Below are 23,782 nucleotides of genomic sequence, written 5' to 3' on the forward strand. Positions count from 1 at the left end.
GGTGGCAGAGTGTTTGAAGGATTGCCTCTTACACCATCTGTGAGGAAAACTGCAGGTGTTGCCATGTTACAGTATCTATGAGGGGTTGCCAGGTTACAGTGTCCATGAAGAGGTGGGTCTCGGGGTTACTTGGTCACCACATCAGTGTGGCGGTTAAGTGTAGGTCTTGACTGCTGCAGTATGTATGAAATAGGTCAGGTCAGGGGTTAACAGTTGAACTAAAGGTGAGAAAACTGATCTTAAAGCTGAAAAGCAGCACTTTAGATTTTCAGTGCAAGTGGATGAGAGCAGGGATGCTGCACTGCCGAGGCTTTGGACAAATAAGAAACCTAAAAGACATTGTCATGTAGAGAAATCCAACACATGTGGACCCAGATGAAGTCCAAAAGTCTGCTGCTAAAATAGGGCTGGGGTTTGATAACATTTTATCTAACCTGAATTCTTTTGATGCCCTTCATCATACCTCATAGCTTTCAACATTTTCAAGCAACTAAAATTATACATAATTAAACCCCAAATAATTAATTCAGATCTGTCATCAGCTTTTGTCCGCAGAAACAGTTTTGAGTGTCAGCCTGATTAATGTTCACAACCTGTAGCCTCAACCTGAAAATGAGATGAGCAGCAGAGGATATGAAATGTTTATTAAATGTATCTGACACATTAGACTAACAGGTGTAGACTTTCTTTGACAGCTTATTTCTCACAAGCTACTTCATTTAAATACTGGAGGTTCCAATTAAAAGTAAAAGTCGATCAACTTAAAATATTGATATGATATTTGTGACCATTTCACAGGAACATTTTCCTGAAATTGATGTGAGGTTTAACCACTCTGTTGGTCCTGTTGAACTACCTTAACACACAGTCCAATCGCGGTCAAAGAGAATCTTTTCTACATTGCTCTTTGCAAAGAAAATACTTTTTTGTGCTAAATAAAAGCTTATTTTCTTTACCAGCTTTTGCCCTTGGTATGGCCTTCTGACAGAGTTCTTTAGTTTATTTTTTTTCATTGCCGTATTAGCCTTTTTTGTTATTGCTTTGTGTACCAATAAAGACATTTCTTCCTTTGGCACATTCCAGATCACATACAATTCTACATACTGGCTTTAAATTGGACCTTGCATTACAATTGGCTGACAGACCTACACCTACACCTGTTACCAAGCAACTAATCGACCAATTCATGAAAACAACACAGTCCACACAATCAGGATCCCAAGTGTTGTTGTAATGTCGTTACATACACACAAAGTCTGTCAGCACTAAGCAGGCTAAGAATTAGAGCGGAAAGTTCGTTCTTAGAGCAGCTGTGGTGCATTAAGGAATATAAAAAGCATATATCATTGTTTACAGACCTAATGAAGTGTCATTCACCTGTCAGACATGTCTTGCATGCGGCCTCTTGCCTACATCTGAAGCTCAGCAGGGCCAGAATCAGCACTCAACAGCACAACAGCCCTCACTCTAGTATCCTACTAAATTATTACTCAAGTAGAATATTTTAAGTCCAGAAGTATCTAATGCACAAACTGTTTCCAAAAAATTGTGGATAAAGTTCACATGCAGTCTGGGTAAAGGTTGGAGCATGTAGTCCAGTTTCTGGATGAAAGAAGATGTATTGCATCAAACTGAATCCTGAGTGGAAGGGACGATTTCATGAAAATATTTGTCCTTCATTCAACAAAATCAATTCATTGAAGGTTCTTGTGAAATTTATTGTATTCAATCAACATTTTTTTTCCAAAGAGAAGGAGAAAAAACCTCTCTTGCCTCTTGTAACCTTGAGGTTTTCTGGCACAGATGGAGGCAGATTTGTTAGAAAGAACCTTCACTTTTACAAAGGCACAAACAGGAAAGATTATTTATTCCCCCCCCCTGCCATTGTTAAAGTGTTGCTGGCAAAATAGACATGAACCTGGTTTTCCAATTTAACCTGAAAACTACCTGGACAGCCTTCTGAGACTGGATGTCAACTATGAGCACTCGATCCAAGGTTGGCTGTGTCACATAAATAAACTTGTCCTTGATGTTGACCGCTGATGACCACACACACCTCTGAACCTCCTCTCCTGGTGAGGTGGGGCACACCTCCTCCTGCAAGAAACAAAAGCACACACACATTCATCGTTAACTAATTGTTTTTCATTTCACAAGGAAATACGTCTCATTAAAAAACAATTATCTTCATCCAGTCGCTATTCTGTTGTTTACTACTTGCAGTCTTATCACCTATGTGGATGTGAGTCGTGTTATCTTGGCAACTTAGATAAATGAGCTTTGCTAGGTCCTGAAAAAATCTCTGTAATCGCTCCCATTTTTTCCACATATAATTCACAGAACAAAGCTTGCAGACGATCTGCGGCTGTTCAGCTTCCAGTCCTGCCAGCTCTCGCCTTTCTGGCCAACGGGAACCTTAACCGGCCTTCTGTCTCTGGAGCTTTCCTCCCCTTCGCACCCTCCCCGGCCCTCCAAGCCTCCAGGCTCTGCCCAGTCGTCTGTTCCAGACTCTGTGGGACGATTTAGGGAGCTGCTGGCCAGCAAGGATGAATGAAGGGCTCCAGCATGGCGGGATGAACTCTTTCTCCCATATTTACAACCTCACAGGCAGTCAATGACAGGTGCCTTCCCACAGGCCAACTTCTCTCAGTTAGCGGGGCATTAGGTAATGTATGAATTTCAATGAACTCTATCGGGGATGAGGGGAGCAGCAGCATCACTGGCAGAATGTATCTCATCTCTAGTTCAGCTCCCCCACTCAACCGGTCTCCTGTATTTTATCTGTAAAAAAGCAGGTTAATTTGGGCAGACATGCAATAATAACGCCAAGTAAAGAGGTTGTTTCATGATGCAGAATGCTGTCTTTCATCGCCTAGCTGTAGCACCAACTGTCAGTGTTTTCAATCTAACACAGGTTGGGAAAGTCAGTTTTTAAAAGCCAGAAATCCCTGCACTTGCTGAAGTAATCGTTGAGTCATTGGTATTGAACCCTGTGAAACCCCTGCAGACCCACACTGTGGTCATTTTGTGCTACGGGGCTGTAAATATCTTACTTATTGCACCTTTAAGAGGTGAGAAATCGAACATCTGATGCCCAGCCGAGGGTGTGAATGGAGGCGGCAGTAATCCTCCCTGTGTTTATGTGTGTTGCATATGTCTGTATGTGTGTGGGTGCATAGCATGTATGCAATTTTTGTAGTAACTGACAGCTTCTTAAGACAGCAGATATGTTTTTTCCCCTTTATTATGGAAATGCTCCAGATACAGAAGAGTATATATTTTTTAACTGCATAGCAGCACTGGAACCACGCCAGAAATACAATACAATAGTGTACTGTACTGTATCTCTTGAACAGAAACTGTTAAAGAAATACTACTGCAAAATATATTTTAAAAGGATTTCTTTTCTTTTCACTTGTGAATGGGGATGATGACATTTAATGAGCTATGTTGAGAAATACGAGGGTTCTGATATTCCCAGTTATAAGCCACTGGATGATTTGTAGTGCTAATATATTTGTGACACAACATCAGTCGTCTGTGGGGAGGAAAACTGCAAAAAACAGTGAAGCGGCAATATCCAAAGTGTCAATAAGAGGAACTTTACAGCAAAGTAGCAGCACACTCACTTCTTTTCTCTCAAGGTGTTTCTCCAAGATCTCAATCCGAAGTGTTATAAGCTTACGGCAGTTTTTCCAAATGGCAGCTAACCTAACTGGAATTTAAGCTTTTACACCTATTAACATCTCATTGGGAGATGCTGATTCACCAGACATGAATATACACTCATTGTTCACAGCTTTTCACCATGATTTGTTCTCAAAAAAGATTAGTTTAAACAGATTTTCCCCTTGTATTTCCTGTTGTACCAACATTGTGCTACATCACAGTTTTTCCAAGAGGACCTCGTTTCCCCACTACTGGGTGTATCACAGTAAAACACTCTATATGGTAGTTAAGGATAATGGATCGGCTGTGCGATTACCATAAACAAATCAATCAATGCTCCTCTGTGATGGAGAAAGCGTGAGTGCCAAGCTGGGAGCTGCCTCATGTGTTCACAAAGCAATCCCTCATGACAGCACTGGATTGATGCCCTAATACAAACACACCTCTCAGAGGAATACTTGGCTGATTGTTGTGCATTCATAGCGTCACTTTATGTCTAACAGCCGTCCAATAAGCGTGGAGCTCCTGGATGAAAGGCAGCTCAGAGGAAAGCGTCCATTCGAGAACACATGTAAATCTAACAGGTATCTATCAGCAACATGCTTTGAATATTTTGCTGCTTGAAAGCTTCGCTGATAAACGGTGATTTAGTGGTAGAGGCAGGGTGTAAAGAGTCCGCTGAGAGGTGAAAAGCCCTCTGTCTGCATGTGGTCTGTCAATTAACTAAATTAAACAGACTGGTGGCCTTCGCGTCCACTGGGCATCGTTATCTGTAGCCAGCAACACTACCCAAAAGAACATGTGTGACTATAAATAACCACTTTAGAGCTGCACTAATCAATATTTTTATATTAACAATAGAAAAATGTACTACATGTAATATGAAAGAGGTTGCTCGTAATGACAAACACTGCAGTTCCTCACAACTCCACAGAGCATTTTAGCATCTTTCAAATCATTATTTTTGATTTATGGCCAACAACTTTACTGTTCGGTCTGACCGCTGCACCGATTTCAGCAGCAGGCAGCTGTTTTCAATGAAAAGGCTCAGATAAATCCACTGTACAGCCAGATATTCCCCTCAGGAGTTAGTGAAGACCAAAAACAGAGTTAAAAGGAGGGTGAATATTGGACATAGAAACACAAGGCGGCCATAAACACGACTCCAAATGAATGCTAAAGTTGCTCTGTGTCTGCTGGTGCTGGAGGCAACTGTTTGCTAACATGTACGCAATATCAACTTTCTGATTGATATATCTATGTTGTGTATATAGCTTTTTGCAAAAAAATTGATTGATGCAGACTAAGTGCAGCCCTGCTGTGTTTAAAGCTGAAACACACTCCACATTTCAACAACTGTTGAACATACTATTGTTCAATGAAAACCGTGCATTGTCAACTTCTCACGAAATAAGAAAAGCAGCATTGTAAGTTTTCCCAATCCACAAAGGAACATTTCATTTAACTTAAAAATCTAAAAATATGGAAATGCATAGTTGACTATATGTTATTTGATCTTCAATGTGTTATAAGGTGCCTATTTTATATCTTGCTAAGCAATTATTCAGCCTAATGGGCTATTTTATTCCAATTATTTTATTTTATTCTATTTTATTCTAAGCTTCCAACAGATTTCAGTTAATGCCAGCTTCTCTGCACTGCAAGTAATTTACAAGTCTTTGTCCATTCATTGGACAAGGAATAGAGAGAGATAGAAAAAGCGGTACTATTTTACCTTTTGGACCTGTCACTGACAGGATGAGACAATGACATCACTCTTTATCATGCAGGTGCTCTAGGTAGGACATGTAAATCAGGGTGCACGTCTTATCTGTGAGCACTCTATCTAAGCTGGTGGCACAGTGGTTGGAGGCTGTGTCCTCTAAATTTACAAGTGCAACAGCAAAGCCTTTTGAGCCGAACACTGAACCTTCACCTGCATTTGAATAAGAATCTCAGCTAAATCCCAGTACAAAATATATTGACTGCTAGATTGATCTCAGTAGCTGTTACTAGGTCGGGCAACAGGGCGCTTCATGTGTTGCTTGTCAAGACCAGCGAATAATTAATCACGAGTCACACAATACCATATTTTGCCATTCCAAAACACAAACACTTTCCTATTTACCCTCTGGGGTTCACTGTAAAAACATTTACACCATAAATGTTTTATTATTTATTGCTTCATGGTGGAGAATGTATAGTTTTTGATTTATGCCAGCCACGGACTAGCTTCCATTTTTTACACTTCTATTTTATTACATTATATGGTTCTTTGACAAGATTTTCTAATGCAATAAAATCAAAATTTTAACAGTGTTGCAAGTCCAAACATAAATCATAACAGTTTTTGGACTCAGCACCTGGACAGGAAAGATGAGTGTGTGTTTTGCACACTGATTGTTTGGAGAAGGTACAGATTACATTACAGATGCTGGTCTGAATTTGCCAAGATAGTCAGCGGGTCTTTTCAGGGGTTCAAGTAAAAGTGCTGTTCATTGTCTACATAGACAATGTTAGGTGACTGGCCATTGGAGTTCTAAGGCTTGAACATGCATGAAACCTTCCAAGTTAAACCATAAAAAGGTAAGAAAAAATCCCAAAATTAAAAAGTACCAGCCTTGTATTAGTAAAAAAAAAAAAACACTTGGGAGCAACAAAACAATCTTTGAACACAACATCGATATATATTTGATGGTGAACGTGTTAGCAAACAGGTCAGCAGATCCAGCAGACACAGATCAACATTAGCATTCATTTGAAGTTGTGTTTCTGGCCATCTTACAAATGTAAGTCCAATCTTCACTCTCCTTTTAACTTTGTTTTAAAAAAATACTTGTCTCTTTAACTGCTAAATGTTTGAATTCCTTCACCAGCTAGTTGCTGTTTGGCGTTGAGCAGGTAGAGTACAGTTGGTTTATCCGCTGTGGCTGGAAAAAACGAGATAGATGAGAGCTGCGTTGTGGGCCATAATACCAAAACAATGAGCTGAAAGACACTAAAACACTGCATAGAGCTGAGAGGAATTGCAGCGACACCTTTCACATGGCACAGTCATTTGACCCATTGTTAGTTTAAATAGAGAAGTCAGCTATGACTCACAAGCAGCACTTTGGTAAATAAAAAAGGATCAAATCACGAAGCTTAAAAGTTAGTTGCGTGCACCACTAACCCTAACCCTGAAGTTGGAATAATAAAGATTGATGACCAAAACATAAACCAATATTATTGTTAAATTACCCAGAAGACTGATGTGTTTTCTATTTTTAGTAACACTCAGGATAACACAGAACTGAATACTTTGAAAATCAGCGGTTCCCAGTACCTCACAACTCTATAATACATAGTAAAGGATGATCTGTCAGGATCCAACTCACACAGATGACTTGGATGTCGAGTCCAGCTCAGAATGAATCACTATATAAGGGAGTCACTGAATGTTTCTTTTGCCTGGTCACTCACCTGCAGTGCCAGCAGTTTCTCACTGGGCTTAATGTGTCGTTGTATCTCACATGCCACAGGCTGAATGACTTTAATACCGTCTTCATAGAACACATAGAACATGTTACCAATGCCAAGACCTGGAAATAAAGCAAAAACAGCCTTGTTACAGTACATTCCTAAAATAGCTTCTGAGACTGCACAGTGTGATCATTTGCAATGGAAATAAGCCTATAACATTGCTATCTACTTTCAAAGCATCAAATCATTTAATCCCTATCATCACAGTTCAGTAACCCTATTACAAAAATTCAATTAACTCAGTTTAATGGATGCTGTAGTGAAGAAGAATCAGTCTAGACGTACCTTCTTCTCGCCACAAAATGTTTGCCACTGTGAGGGAGAAACAGAGGAAAGCACGGATGAAAATCAATGCAAGAATCAATAGGGTCCCTTTGTGAGAGTTAACACCCAAACACTAACTCCTATTGAGGCAAAGAGGAAAGCAGACCGCATGAAAGTTTTATGGAAACTGTCTCTTTGATACCTAGTGCAACAAATAATCGATAGAGCCCTCTGCTTGGAAATAATTTGATACCAAACACTGGAAAATGGAGTGCAGTCAGCAAACTACAAGTACTGTAGAACAGTTTATGATTTTGGGATGCTGTAACCATTCATCAATATGAATTTTTTGAATAAGCCACCTTTGACACCCATGAGCAGTCCACAGGGTTCAGGCTCAGATGATTATCATAAGTTATTAGGAGGGATTAGTGTGCTCCCTCTTCAGTGGCAAAATCAGGTTTGGCCCCAATAACAGGTCATTTCTCATTAAATTCAACACCCAACACCTTGAATGCTTTCATTGTCGACCTAAAACACAAACCAGCTTGTTGGCTTTCAAAGCAGCCACTGGGCACCCTGAGAGAAAAGATGCCATTACATGACTAAAGAGTGGTGTGGTAAGGAGAAAATGTTATTTTCCATGCAAATATCAGAGCATATTCTGCTACTCAATCATGGTTATCCTCCAACCCACCAGCGGCACTACAATCCTCTCACACTGGCTTTTTATTTGTGACCTTCTCTCTCATTGTTCATCTGTCCCCCGGTCTTCCCTCTGCTTCCACCCCATCTTCCATTTTCAGGCATTTTCAGTCTACAAACCAATCTCCAGCCCAATTCACATCCGATTCTAATCTTGCCTCTATTGCAATGCTCATTCCCGCAGCCTCTTGCTCGGGTGGACAGATGCAGGGAAAGAAAGGGGGGGAGACAAAGCCAACTAGACACCACTGTGCCGTTAGTCAGCCTTAATCTTTCAAAAGTGCTTTGTCAAGTGTTTCCTGTGCACCCTTGCATACCTTTTAGCTCATTAAAAGTTACACAAAAGGAGTGGGTCTACAGACAGAGGGACAAGGAAGGAGGGAAGGGAAGGACAAAACAAAAAGGAAAACAATACAATTTATTTGAGATGTGCCAAAAATGGAAAAGGGAGAAAATGGAAAAGAGGAGTTGAGATGAGATCTTGTGTGCCCCGTTTTTTTTTTTCCAATAGCCCACAGTATTGATGCTATTCATCACTTGGCAGCAAGACTGTGGCTGTTCTGCGCATACAAGGGGCCCATACATCAACTTCATCATCCATATAACAAAACAAGCTGGCTGCCACTGTAGGCGGTGAGTTCACTCTTTCTGGCCGTAATAACTGTGTTTCCACTGGGCTCCAAACATTGGGAAGGCTACGCTCACCAGCCAGCCTGGACTCTGCAGTTCCTACCCGTCAGCAAGGTTACATAAATTCAATTTGTTTACAAGCGCACGCTCCTGCGACAGTGGGCCAAACAGCCTGTGGTGTTCACCATAGTGGCACGGCAGAAGACAGCAAATGCATAATATAGGTAGAGTAATTGGGTCACAGTAGATGGAAACGCAAAATGTAACTCAGGATGACTGCCTAGGGTGTGCAGGGTTTTGCTCGTTCACATGATTACCCCAGAAGTTTCTTGGAAACGTTGACCCCTGCAGTAAGTTCCGCTTTAATTATAAGAGATACAAATACTTTATTACTGACAAACTGCAAGTGTTGTGAAAAGCTGTCCGCTGTAGGCAGGAAGCAGAACAGGAATGCAACTAAAAGGGAAAAAAATATTTCCCTCTTGTTGCTTTATATCTTCATCTGAATTGATACAAAACAAATATCCTTTTAGTGCAGAGATTGATAACATGCAGGGCAGGTACACCACATATCCATTACTGCAGCTATGCCAAAAACATTTTCTATGCACCTGCCAACACCCACTTACAGTACATCCAGGGCTGGATTAAGATGCCTGAGGACCCCCTGCTTTGAGTCATAGCCAGAGCCTGTAAACTTGAATATCAGCAGAAATATGTCTTGTATCAATGCCAGCTTTAATTTTCTCGCTATTGATTCTCTACTCTCTACGCGTAACATTTTTGTTTTTCGAATCATAATCAAGTAATACTTGTCTGGCTTCCTTAGAGGCCCTGAAAACGTATTTTCCAACTTTTGGCAAAAGTTCCCAGAGTTCTTGTTATTTCACATTAGAAATGTTTGTATTTTTGTGTCTTTTCTTTTCTCACTGGTTTGAAGTGGGCAGGGCTCAAATGGTAATAGGTGATGACACATATTTCCATCCACCAATGATGACCGAGAAATATTTGAATCAAAATGTGAGGACAGTTGTTCGGGTTTATTTGCTCATGTTGCCAGGCCACTGTCAGTCAAATGTGATCAAACCACACCTACAGTGTTTGAGTCTTACTAAATAATACCTATGGATTTTTTTTCCTAAGCTTTAACTTTGATTGTTGGTCATTTGGTCAAAAATATTTAATGTTGTTGAGAAACCAAGTTTTCAGAGGCTTTCAAGGATAAAGCTGGTAATAGTATATATTTTTTATTGTCAGCAAATCCCATTAAAATACCACAACCAACAATGGTTCCTACTGAGGACATAAATCTTTTAAAAAAGGTCACAAATACATAGTTTTATTTTTTAAAGGCTTGGTTATTACCTAAAACATCTGGGCTATGTAGCTTTCAGCAAATGTCACTCAAACTGGAGTAAACAGTGTATTTGTTGTGGAATAATTTCAGCCAATTTGGTGCACAAGCGATTGTTCACGGCTCCATGAAGATGTGTATGGGATCGACTCAACCCCCCCCCAAAAAAAAAAAAACCTACAGTACCCATGTTCATTTTAATGAAGTGACACTTTATCCAGTGAAACAGTGCAACATTGTTTTTAATAATTTTTGGACAACAATGGAGCTCTATGGCTACACAGGCAGTACCTTAAGAGAAACTCCTTGTTGGTTTTGGTCTAGGACTTGCAGATAATAAGCAACATACAAAATATTACCAGCCTTATCCTGGCTGAATAAATACTTTACAAAGGGATAGTAGAAAACTTAACATCCACTGCTAAGGGTTAAGAATCAGGCATCGTGATACCTTCCTTTGCCTCAGCTCTAAAGAGTGAGTTTAACGGGGTCAAAGAGAAGGTCATAAAAGCATAACTCTCAGAATAGAAGTAGAAATACAGGGTATGTTTTTCTTGCATGGTTTGCAAAATGTAAAAATGACAGTTTATACAGTGGAGGAAAAGTCATGAAGGGTCATTTTAAACGCTGGGATAGTTTGATGTCTAATTCAAAGCGACCACCAACTGATAGTGGTTTTGCCTTTCTAGTGTTTAAGTGAATACTGATGAAAAAATATCAGTTTCAGTGGTTCTCACTTGGCTTCTTCGCTCTGCACTACACACAGTCATGACTCACACAGTTCTTGATCAGTAGGATCAAGTCCCGCTTCTGACAGAGCGAGAACTCTTTCAGCTTTTATATTTTACCCATCCATTCTTCAGCCAGCAAATTCCTAAGATTTTTTTAACAGCTTTTTACCAGTTTCTTTTAGCAACTCTGTGCTGCATATATTCAAGGGCGCATAAAGATTGAGGGCTAACTTCAACAGCAAGTCCCCGGCAGTAATACTTACAGTCAGGTAGAGTGAGGAAGCTTTCAAAATAACAGAACTGACTGCATTAGAATTAGAGCTGGAAGCCTGTGGAGGACTGAAGGCTGTATCATCTCTTTAAGAGGAAAAGTATTCAAAAGACTTAATCCTTGGAGAAAAATTCATGAGAAAAATACAAGTTACTGGTGAGAACCTGAAACATTGAAGCATGAAAAGTATTCCGAAGTGTTTGTGCTCATTACAAACAAAAACTGCAATGGGAGACATGGGGAGATAAATATCTGTCTGTGTAATGACTATGAACCACCTACAGTGATGGAAGAGCTTTCACTATTTCATCACACCAGATTTATGATAGTTTGTAAAAAGGGTGACTGAACCTATATAACCTCTTAGTCAGTTCAGTTTTACATACTTTGTTTAATTTAATGTTAAATAAATCACTGTAATTAATTAGTTATGCACTGTTTTTAGGTGGTCTTGCTTCATCCTCTGTGCTCTTTATGGTTTGAACTGATACCTTATTTAAAAAGATCAGTATTCTTATCATTAGTATTATAAATACATCAGTCTTTCACAGAATGAAATCATCAGAAATATTCATAAGCTGTCATGTTGTAACCAGGGCTTAAAGGCGTTTAAACTTTCCGCTGGATTTACAATATTCATTTCACAAAGCCTTTAGCATGAAACTCAGTCGACAGGCAGTAGGCTGCTGACACTGTGGATAGCGTCACTGCCTGGTTAGAGCTCCTTGTTGCTGACAGCGTGTCCAACACTGTGTGAAAACCCACTGTGATGGGGAGGGACACCACTGATGGAAACATGGACGCTATTTTGGCACGAGCTCGTCTTCTCTATTCAGAGGATATGGAGCAGACAGCATGGCGGACCGCGTAGAATAAAACAGCTTTGTGAAGACTTTGGTGTGGAGCGGTGGTTCTCATCCGTGTGCCGGCGAGGCCCGGGAGATTACAGGGCTTTGTTCCAACCAATCACTTCACCAGTGGATTTCACTGATTAGATCTTCTTCTCTGCCTGAATCTGTGAAATCAACAGTGCCGTGTTTGATTGGAACAAAAGTCTACAAACTGCTAAATGTCAAAAAATGGTTGAAAAACACTGTAAAGAGTATGGAATAAAGACAGTGGAGTATGCAGAAGATAGCATTGGGTAAAGTACAGAGAGCACAGAAAAGAATATAGAGCAAAGATAGCACAGTCTATGAAATAGAGACAATAAAAGGTTGAAAAGGGGCAATAAAGGAGATTTATTAGGATGAAATGCCCATGATTTGTCATTGAGGGAGGTGAGCCAACAATTATTTGCAAAGTTTGGAGACTTTTCCACACCGTTTAGTCTCAGTGTCTTGACACAAGACAATCAGATCTAGATTATGAAATCTAGAAAATTACACTTTGTATTTGTATGTGGGATTTTAAGACTTAGTAACTGACTCGTGACTGAGTGGAGATGTTTTGCAGTGCAACATTCAAAACTCACTTTCCAGCCCACTAGAGTTTCAAGACTTTCTGTTCCTGCTGAGGTATGTGAAGGTCATACATTACTTAATGGACCTTTACAGTGAGTCATAAAGCATTGAGCAAAGAAAGTAGAATATGGAGTTAAGTAAAGAGAACATGCTGGAGTTGTGAGTTGAAACCAGAGTAGGGTATGAAGCAGGAATGTACACAGACGTTGTGATGGGCAGTACTGTTCTCACTCCGCATACTGATGCTCATTAGCTCAGTGTACACGTACTGTATATCTTACATATGCACCTAATTTACAAAATAGGCTATAATATAGGGTATATTAACCCGAATGTTAGTTTTACAGTCCACTTTAAATAAACGAACAGAGTCAAAGGTAATTATTGGCCATTAAGTAAACTGATGGCTAAATATTTCTGTCATAATTATTCTACTGTTGGCCAGCTGCTTCTTTGGAACCAAGTTTGCAGAAGAAGCTTGTCCTTTCACGAACTCCCTCAGCCTTTTGTCTCTCTGCCTTTGTTACGTCTTTTTAGAGGGCACCGTCACTATCAGCAATGTGTATCCAAGAATAAACTTTATATTTATAAAGGTTCATTAACCTTAGCTAACTAGTCAACTTTTAGCCCATTAAAGTGTTTCAGCAAATATGAGTTCTGAAATATCTAATGTGGTCATTAATTTGCAAAATAAGCACAAAGAAGTTGCCAAAATCTCATTAAAGTCTTAATTATTTGAAAAGGTTCAACGGAAACTGTTACACAAATAAAATACTAGTGCTGCTGCCATGATGTGTCCTCTATGCTAATTACCTTTCTAATGAGAACCAATTAAGAATGAAATGGCCATACAGTGAAACCTTAGTCTTAGGCAACATACAAACTAACCATAACTGCTCAGTACATCACCTACATAATAAGAATAGAAGAACTTATGTTGACATAATATTATGCACAAAGATAATGAGAAAGAAAAAAAGAAAAGGTATAAAGTTCTTCAGCTCAGTCACTGAAAGAAATATGTGGCACTAAAGACGTTGATATCATCCTCCTCTGAACTGGCAGATTTCCTCTCACAATAATAGTTCTAAGAATAATTCTATGATGATTATTTCTTTATGTGGTCCAGACGAACACTTCAAAGAGGGCATAGGGACATCTGCTTGAGCCACTATACAGTACTCTGCAGGTCCCTGATATGAGGCATGAAGTGCAGTATAATGTAGAGACATGAAGTGGAGAGACTAAAGCAACAAACTCGTTCTGAGCCCCGCAGATCCTCTGACATTGCAGAAATAATTGGCACATTGTGAAGGGCAGATATTTATGCCAGTTTAGCGGCAGACTGTCAGAGATGGATGGTGCTGTGCCTGCTAGTGACAGACTCTGTTAAAGAGATCTCAGAATAGTGACTGCTCAGGTTTTCCCAAACAACGAAGCGCTTGGGTAAATTTGAGAGAAAAACAATTCACTTTAGTGCTGCGCCTGTGAGGAGAAGGTTTTGACCTTCAAGCTCCACGTTGGTGAATTCATCTAAAGAAGATCATTCATGCCTCGCTCATCAAATCTTGTTTTTCAGTTCATCTCCTGCTTAATACCTTATTCAGCCCTTTGACAACTGGCTTAGTTAGTTATTCAGCTCTCTCTCTTATTCGAGTGTCTGAATGAGAAGCCTTAGGCAGGTCATAAACACAACGATTTCACAGAATGAGATCATTACTTTCCACAAAGTCAGATTTCTAACACATTTCCAAATATAACCATAATGTGTCATTTGAATCTGTGTCTGTTTCAGATCAACGGTATTAGATCAAGTGTAGTCTGGTGCCACAACATGCCCACCAGCATCTCAACTTCTGTGGGATCAGAGTATGGAACTCTTGGTTGAAAGTGTGCTTGATTCTGCTACTTAAAGGCAAGTGCCACCCGATTTAATAACATGCACAGCTTCCCTGAGCCTGAAGACAATTAAGTCAGTCCTTCTGGTTTTCCAGCTTTTGCAATAAGTATTCGATGTCCACAAGTACTAATGCTTGAAAAACAAAATAGGGGGACAAAATAGTTTCAAATATGTTGAAAAACATCTGACGGACCGAAGTACTTAAAAGCATTTTTTTTTAGGTTACGAGGACATCTGTTTGTTGGGTCTTGTGGTATTATGATTATCCTGGGCGATATATTAGAGATGGATGATTTGGGGAGTTAGCTTAGAAATGCTTAAACTTGTATTTCATGTTGGACATGATTAAGTTAAGATACGTTTGTGTTTGGTGTGGTTAAGGTCAGATCTTCGTTGATTCCATTACTTCCATCATATTTGTCACTGTAGTCTCTCCCTGAAGCCAGGACGTCAAACCAGATGCTGATCTATAGATGGGTAATAACTGGGCCAATGACTTTGGAGAGCCTCTCTGGCCAGAACAAGATGCCATATGGAGCTAATCTGGATTCACACTCTAGATGTACTTCAGGGTTTGAATGTGGAGTCAAACATGACTGTGATTTCTGTGACATAAGTGGGGTACACAGATGTTCTAAATGAGCCTTGATTGAATGTTTGCAGTCGTGATTGGTCAAAAGCTTGCACTTTAATGTACATTTATGCATACATTTTCTCCTGATTCGATATCTCGCATCTGCAGCCGGTTGCACAGTGAATAAAACAGTATCTACAGATTTTAGAATAACATCATAAACGGTCAAATATCAAAAACATAGTATAAAATACCTAAAGAGTGATGACACACTTGATTTTGACCAATTCTTTTTTCGTGTGTATAATAGCTATCCTACATTCCTTCCAATGGTTGGTTGGAAACGTCGTCCACAAGAAGCAATTAAGCACATGAATGTTTGGGGGATGTATATCACGATGTGAAGTCAACAGCAGATTCTGAAGAAACTACGACAATCACTTTTTCTGCAGTGATCGTAACATTAACATTACAGTATAGTTACTTCCACTATGTTTACATTGTGCAAAAATCTGAAGTTTTCAAGGAAGATATTCAGCTGTCAGCCAGGGAGGATTCTGCCCTTATCTGCCCCCTGCTGGTTATACTTTTTAAATGCCGCTTGATCTGTGACTGCTTGTCTAGAAGTTTCACATTTTGTTAAATTAAAGAAAGAAACGGTATTGGCACTAGTATCAATAACTGGTGTTATGTGAACATTTTTTGTGACACCGTTCCTTATCCTAACCTGGCTGAAGTGGGGGATGAACTCACTGTGTGTATGTCAGTGTGCTATCAAGTAACTCACATAACTCACTCTTCCTGCCGTTTGACAGTTACTGCCAGGAGAGGGAGGGAGTTCACATGGGCCACACTCTGTAGTCGATGCTGGTGAAAAGCCCTTAGATGAAAGTTAGTGCCAGGTTTCATGTATAGCGAGGGCCGATCAGGTAATCCGTTTCATGCACTGAAATCCGATATCTCTGCTACCACTGACCTTATTTTGACTGTATCAGTGATAGAAGAAGCTACGTCAGTCCTGACCTGTAGAGTGACAACGCAGTGAGAGGACAGACAGACAGGCAGGCAGACATAGTGGAGCAAATGTGTCCGAACTATACAAACGTTCAACATTGGAAACAGGACAAATCTCTTAATCACTCCTGTCACAAGTACTCAACTGTACTTGTAAAAAGCTGTTTAGATTACTGTGTACATCTGTGGCCAAAACATCTGCATTCTCCAGGAGAAATCTAGCTGGGGAAATTAGGTTTCCCTAATCCCCTTTCCTGATTAAAGAAACCAGGTTTCTCTTTTACATGATGTTTAAGAAGCGCATGTAAACACGCTGAGTGAAACAAGGTATATGGTAATGAGACAGAAGGATGATATCCACAATAGGTGAAGTCTGGCCAGCTTGCCTAACTGCTAATGTGTCTGGCTCTGTCAGTGAACGTAATTACTAATACACAAGTTAATTCTAATGTGATTTCAGGTGCATTGGCTGCCTTTGGCATCTGCTTCTCCACTGAGGTTTTACAAATGCAGGTTACAGAATCAGAATCAGAATCAGAATTACTTTATTGATCCCGGGGGGGGGGGTTGTACAAAACCTCTGCCTCATCATGGCTAGATGCCGTTTTTTTAGGAAGGTAGCTCATGGAAATAAAAGACTAGTGTTGTGGCAGGAAATTGACCAAAGTGATGGGGGAGACGAGAATAGCAATATACTTTTTTTGCAGCCCTAGATGGCTCCATACTTCAATACATACTAGACAGAAATGAACTTCAAAGCAAACATAAGGATTTTTCAGTGCTGTGATCATCAACTGTTGTTTGTGCTGACCTGAGTGCAGACTAGACTGCATTAGAAAACAGACAGAGATTAATTAATAGGTGACCTGGAACAGAATCTTCCTCTTTCAAATGTTTGGGTCAGATTACTTTGACAAAGAACAACTTACATAAAAAAAACATTCATTTGGTATTCCATTAAGAGATAGATAATGAAATGATATGCTAACTATTTGTAACTTCAGTTTTTGCAAATATGGAAGCAGATAAACTTTACTTGATGTATTTTTCTCTCTTCTTTCCATCATTTCCTACCTTGTTTTAATTCTTTTAATTCTTATCTATTTATTTTTGTCTGGCTGAATTGTTCTTGTTGGTGGGGCTGGGGATAGTAAAAAGGGAAAATGTTTGTTTCATATGTTATTCTGTTGTATGTTAGTAAAAACTTCATTTAACCATGATTTTCTAGTGTTTAATGTGGGGGACTGACATTTTTTCTAAATTTGAATCTAAAGGATTTTAAACTCTTAGAAAAACTGGAATCATCAATTTTAAATGTGAGGAATATATTAGCATTCATTATTGGAATAGTTTTAATTTTTTCCAAAGTTTTTATCAAATTTAGGAAAAGAACATAACTTCACTGAGTCTGGGGAAAATATGCACAAATAATTTCAGTGTGAGATTCACAGAATATCTGAAGCAGTGGCACCAGTGAGTGTGTGCCAGCATCTCATGTGAGCATGGCACAGCAGGGGATTCTGCTGTTAAAGTAACACATCCAACAACTTCAGCTAACTGAACAGCCTTGTGTTCACCGCAATATCATCTGTTTGCACTAAGCATAACATACCAAGTGCCAATCCACTGGTGTTTTTTCCATTATTAATATTTTTGTAATAACAACTGCTTGTTAAACATTAATATCCACTAACAGGAATCACTCAGGTGAAAACAGCTGTAGGGTACAATGACACTCGTTATGCCTGATGACGTTTGTTAACACTGAACATCACAATACACATGAGCAGCTCAGACTCTTCTCGTCGGTTTGTTCTGGCCTCAAACACTGACTTATTGACGGCAGCTGGCAGCTTTCCTAGAAAATATCACCCAGCCGGCCCTTTATTGGAGAGCCCAATAAAAATATCTGTCCATCTCCAGTGGCTAATCAAATGCCAAGATAATGCAAATGACAAGAGGGTCAAAACTCAAACCTGCAGCCTTCTCACAGATTTAATGAGTTTTATGTTTGTTTGTTTCACCTTATATGAGCTGTTTCACAGCCGTAAACAAGGCTGCACTCAAATATCAGTCAGTTTCTCTCCTTACCACTCAGATTTATATGATCCCATATAGAGTATGAGGAAAAAAATCTAGTTGTTGACCTTTATACATCTGAAGTTCATTTGATGAGAATTAAGTCTGAATTGACCTTTTGTGACTATTAAACTAATTGAACAATCTAATATTTATCTTTCTTTCTCTCTCTTATCCCAAACAATATGTTATTTCAATGTGAAGACAGAGCAGGTAAAGTGGTGTGAATACATGTGACATGTCTGGTTTTGATTGCACTCCTCTCTAGCTCTGGCTGAAGGACTTACTGAGTACACTCTTTGTTATATTACAACTTATCATCCTGATGATCTATGAACATTTCTACAGTAGGCAGGCAAAGTGAAACTTCCTGGAAATAACTTAATCTTAGGTACAAGCACTGCTACAGAGGTGTTATATTACATTCAATACCAATTAGCAACATTTTCAGTTGTCTCTCTTCTTTCTCCATCGAAGATTTCAAAGCAACATTAGACAACTAACAATTCTCCAGAGACTAAATCACCTGTGATCAAAACTGCAGATGCATCAGTCCAAAAAACTACAAAATGATTTAATGGTATTCAAGGAAGACAGTCTGGAAAATCATGGCAGCGTATGCAGCACAAAGACAAACTGCAGTGACAAAGAGAAACGACAACTATAAAGCTGAAATTAACTGACAGGGATATGATGGGCCAATGTCAAATATAGGTACAGACTAGAAAGTAAGTTTTATCTACCACCAATGGATTCTTAGAGTTCAGCACATATCACTCATCAGGATCTTTTATATATATTTTATATATTTTCTTTATGTCAACAAATCTCATGAAAAGATCAAAACCAATGATGAACTGACCATATAGAAGTATTGTCTAAAGCCTGATATAACTTATTCCTCTGTGCTATAAACCTCCATTGATGTTAAGGAACTATTAACAGTGAGTCTCATCGTTTTATTGGGTAACATGTTCCTTCACTGCCACGAACATGGACACTGTAGTTATATACTAACTTTATTTAATAACATAGTCACATCGAGATTGGGACCACCAACCAATAATTTTGAGTTGATCCCCTATACATCATCCAGGTGCCATAAATACTAGCAAGCGCACCAAATCTGCAGCTGAAAACAGTCCCCAAATGCACTATTTAGGTCTGAAAGTATTAAGTGACGGACTAGCACATTGTTGGTTTTAGAGCTGAAACAATTAGTTGATTAATTGATTAATCAATCAACACAAAATTACAACTGTTTTAATAACCGATTAAGTTTAAAACATCATCAAGCAAAAAACTGCTTTGGCCTGTTATATAAATTTAAAAATTTTATAAATCGTTGTGAGGCATTTTTTTACCATTTTTTATTTAAAGACCAAAACAATTGGCAGAATAATCAATCATTTAAAACACCCTGAATTGCTGCCCAAGTAGGTTTTGGTCTTGTCATGAGATTTGTTGACGTCACTGGAATAACAGCTGCCTTATCCTAACAGAGTTTTCTGGGACATAGTGAGAGCAATTTGAAACAATTAGGTTATATTCTGAAATACCTAATATCAAGATAATGTAAGAAGATTCAAAAATTGGTAATTGGAAACAAGCACGACATATTAAAACTAAATAACTTGTCAGGGTGTATATTTTTAGGAGTGGAGGTGAGGATTTCAGTGGGTTGAGGGCTGCACCCCACATTAGCCTCAGGCTCAAACAGACAGACAATCCAGGGAAGATAGATAGTCAGCTTCCATTTGCTCAATTAGCTCGTTTCTGAATGAAGGTGGCATTCTCATAGGAAAACTAGAGTGGGTCAAGTGTGCAGTCTGTCAGATATTCATGCCAGACTACACTGTAGTAAAGTCTGTTTTTTCTCTCTCTACCTTTCATAATGTAGTAGCGAAGCCACGTCTGGCTGTCTGCTGACATTCCTTTGAACTCCTGTCCTGTGGGGTTGCTCACTCTAAAAAGGGTCTGCAATATCCAACTCCTAGTACCATTATGGTAAAGCTTCAAAAGCTTCAAAGCACACGAGTGACTTCTGACCTCGCCGAGTATGATCCTCTGATGTGTGACAGGCTGGATGGAGGAAGTGTCGTACCGCGGGGATGACATCTAAACGCGTCGGGTATGGGAGAGGTGTGGGACAGTGTACACGTGAGATGTGTGAATGTGCACAGTTGCTAAGAGTGCTGTTTGGGAACCCTAATTACCCACCGGAAAGTACAACAAACTAACAACTGGTCTTGAACCCCAAAGACAGATTATGACATTTCTGAGAAGGTCAGCGTTAATTAAAGTGTGAAACTCTATTCACGGGGAGGGTAGAGGGGGAGATTGTTTGTGTTGAAAAGTGCTTCCAAATTTGAATAAGAAGGTTACTCGTGTCACAACCCTGATGTTACACGGTTACATATTGACAGTTGACAACTAATGCCAAATACCAACTTAATCAATTAGTATGTGTGCCAAAAAAATCACTGACGTGGAGTTTGGAGATAGTAGTGTCGAACAATTAGTCGATTAATCAACTGACAACAATTTTGATGATCAATTAACGTTTTTATGAAGCAAAAATGCCAAACATTCACTGGTTTCACCTTAACAGATTTGAGGATTCTCTTTTTCTCTGATTTATATAATTGTAAATTGAATATCTGTGTCCGTTGCACCATGTGCTTTGCTTTGAAGCCTCTGGGTATTTTCAATTTTTTATGACGACGATGATGATGGGTATTTGCACTATATTTTAACATTTATTTAAAAATTGCCCATCACAGTTTGCCAGAGCCTAAGGTGATGGCTTTAAATGCCTGTTTTTTGTCTGACTAACAGGCCAAAACCAAAAGATATTCGATTTTACAAGGATATGAAACAGAGAAAAGCAGCAAATATTCACATTTTAGAGGCAACAAAGAACTTTGAGATTAAATGTATTTTCTGCTGACAGACTAATCAATTAATTGTTTCAGCACTAATAAATAATACAGCCCTAGTGTATTCCAGCATAGAGGAGATAAAATATGAGAGACAAAAATGTCTTCCTGAATAGATGGAGCGAACAAAAGTTCCTGCTTCCAAGCCAGGAGACGAAGACAGTATAGATAGTATCACCATTACTTCCCTTGCAGAGGCTCTATCATTCTATCACAGGATATAAACTATTAAGAACTGACCGGATAAATTATTAAGAGCTCCATTTGCATGGCTCCATTATCCCTTGAATAAAAACAGAGACCGACATCATGACTTATACATACAAGTTTTGCGCGCAGAGTCCTCCACAAATAGCGAAGAGATGTCCTCGTCCACGCCAGCCTCATTTTTAGCGATGCAGGTATAGGCGCCGGTGTCCTCAAAGTGCACGTTGCTGATGTGCACCTCGCTTCCATTAGCTTTGAGAAACAACAGAGAGAACAGACAAAAAAAGACAGTTTGCCTTCCAGAAAGAGATAAAAGATGACTTCCATGCTACCATCCTCTGCCACCATTACTGTAACGTAACAGTTCTCTAATATGTTAGAAAGGAAGTGGAGAGGTTTGTTTCGGGGAGAATTCAAAAAGGTAGGAGTTCAAAGTAAGAATGTGACACAGGTCTGCCAGATGCTGTGTTTCTTTGAGCACTGGGACGGGTTTCTGGTTCATCATTTTTGTGTACAACCTCAAAGGAAAAGCATTTGGCTTTACGGTTTATTTAAAGATATTTATATATATATATATATATATATATATATATATATATATATATATATATATATACAGTGCTTAACAAATTTATTAGACCAGCTGTCATAAAAATGAGAAAACACAAATATTTTAGAAATCTGTCAAAAACTTGTTTCAAACTAAAAATTGTATTGTTATTTATTAGGCAAATAACAAACTGGAACAACTAAATAGTCCTTATTCACATATATTAACCAAAAATCTTAATATTTTGTATGACCTCCTTTGGCCCTGATAACAGCTTGCATTCTTGCAACCACAAAACAAATTTTTCTGTTCAGGAATGCAAGTAAATAACTGTAATTTGGCATCTCAATCAAAAAATGATAATGTGCTTTACTATTTTTTTCTGCTTTTTTGTAAAACAGTCAATTTGAGAATTCATGGATAACAACAATAATTATATTTTAGCATTAAAGATATCATTTTGATTAAAGAGCTTGGCTTGCACATACTGGTGGATTAACCATTACAGAAACATAAAATATTTTGGTCATCAGCAATACTGTTAATTTAGGGCAGCGGTGGCAAACACCTTACACTAGGTGGTGGTCTAATAAATTTGTTAAGCACTGTATATATACATATATATATAAGATAATATAAGGAACTTTAAAAAACTTTGCCTCAGAATATTTGATACTGGACAATAAACCAAATTCATCAAGTTACCAACATTATGAATCTCATGATGACTTAAATTTACTCATATCGCAATTTTCAGCCAACATCTTTAAACTTAAAATAGCCACAATAACCAATGACGTTGGTAGAAGTTCAACCAACCAATCAGCTAACAGGCCAGCATCTTTCACTGCTCATGAAGTAATTAAGCAGGACAAATGTATCAGAGACAATAGGAGAAAGGAAATACATACATACTAATGTATAAAAAGAAAAAGGTTACATCCACTGTTATTGAAGTATATCTGATCATTTATCTTGATATAGATTTTAGATGTATCGCCCAGCCCCAATTTACTCATATAAAGTTATTTATTATTAGCAGTCGCAGTATTAGTGATAGTAGCGATGGTCATATAGTAGCAATAATAGTGACATTTATTTCAGTAGTAGTAGCAGCAATTGTAAGAGCAATTGTAGCAATAAAAGTCAACAGCAGTAGTAAAAATAATAATGGAAGTAGCAGTAGTGGGAATAAAACTATATAAATGTACATGCAGTGAACAGTAAACTCTTGACTCCTCTGTACCTTGCAGGGTGAGCTGTTTAGACAGCTTGGTCGTGATGTCCATGCCGTTCTTCAGCCAGGCCAGCTGGGGGCTGGGAATGCCCTCAGCATGGCAGCGGAGGCTGGCAGTGACTCCCGGCTCCCTGGCTTGGCTCTCTGGGTACACTCGGATGACTGGAGGAACTGGAATATGGAGAAAAAGAGGAGAGGGAAACAGTTGAGATGGAGAAATGAATAAATGAAGTACATCCCACACTACTGTTTATATTAGTACCACTTGAGGAGTGAGGCAACCTTATTGAACGAGAAGTTTTAGAGAAGATGCCAAGTCCTGAACTTATGGTTTGGTATTAGCATACATTTTCAATATACTTGATCATAAGTGTATTTTCAGAATTGCTGAATGCCTTTAGATAAGGATAATGTGCTCTGTGAAGCCAAACAAATCAGATGGATAAATAAGGTAGAGGACCTCTGTTTGGACGTTATTGATTTTGCTTGGTTTCCATTGATTTTATGTAACCTTTTGTCAGGAAGGAGATGAGGGGATAGAAGCAGAGAAAAAACTAAATGTGTGAAGATATAAAAAGCACAAACTAAACGTCGCTCTCTTCAGCAAAATGTTCCAAAGCTGACTTTACACATTTCTGCACATTGTGCCACTGTCATGCTGGAGTTTCACTTC

The 23,782-nt window shown here is 38.9% G+C and overlaps 1 protein-coding gene across 1 annotated transcript in view; it reads right to left on the bottom strand.

The window, feature by feature from the left end:
• Positions 1–23,782, bottom strand: part of fstl5 (follistatin-like 5) — a 125,927-nt gene that overhangs the window by 12,277 nt on the left and 89,868 nt on the right. Inside the window, 5 exon segments of the mRNA XM_070913402.1 lie at positions 1,948–2,097; positions 7,132–7,250; positions 7,477–7,503; positions 21,440–21,574; positions 23,119–23,280. Coding sequence (XP_070769503.1) covers positions 1,948–2,097; positions 7,132–7,250; positions 7,477–7,503; positions 21,440–21,574; positions 23,119–23,280 — 593 coding nt within the window.

The sequence above is a fragment of the Enoplosus armatus genome, chromosome 10, assembly GCF_043641665.1.
Source record: "Enoplosus armatus isolate fEnoArm2 chromosome 10, fEnoArm2.hap1, whole genome shotgun sequence".
Lineage (NCBI taxonomy): Eukaryota > Metazoa > Chordata > Actinopteri > Centrarchiformes > Enoplosidae > Enoplosus > Enoplosus armatus.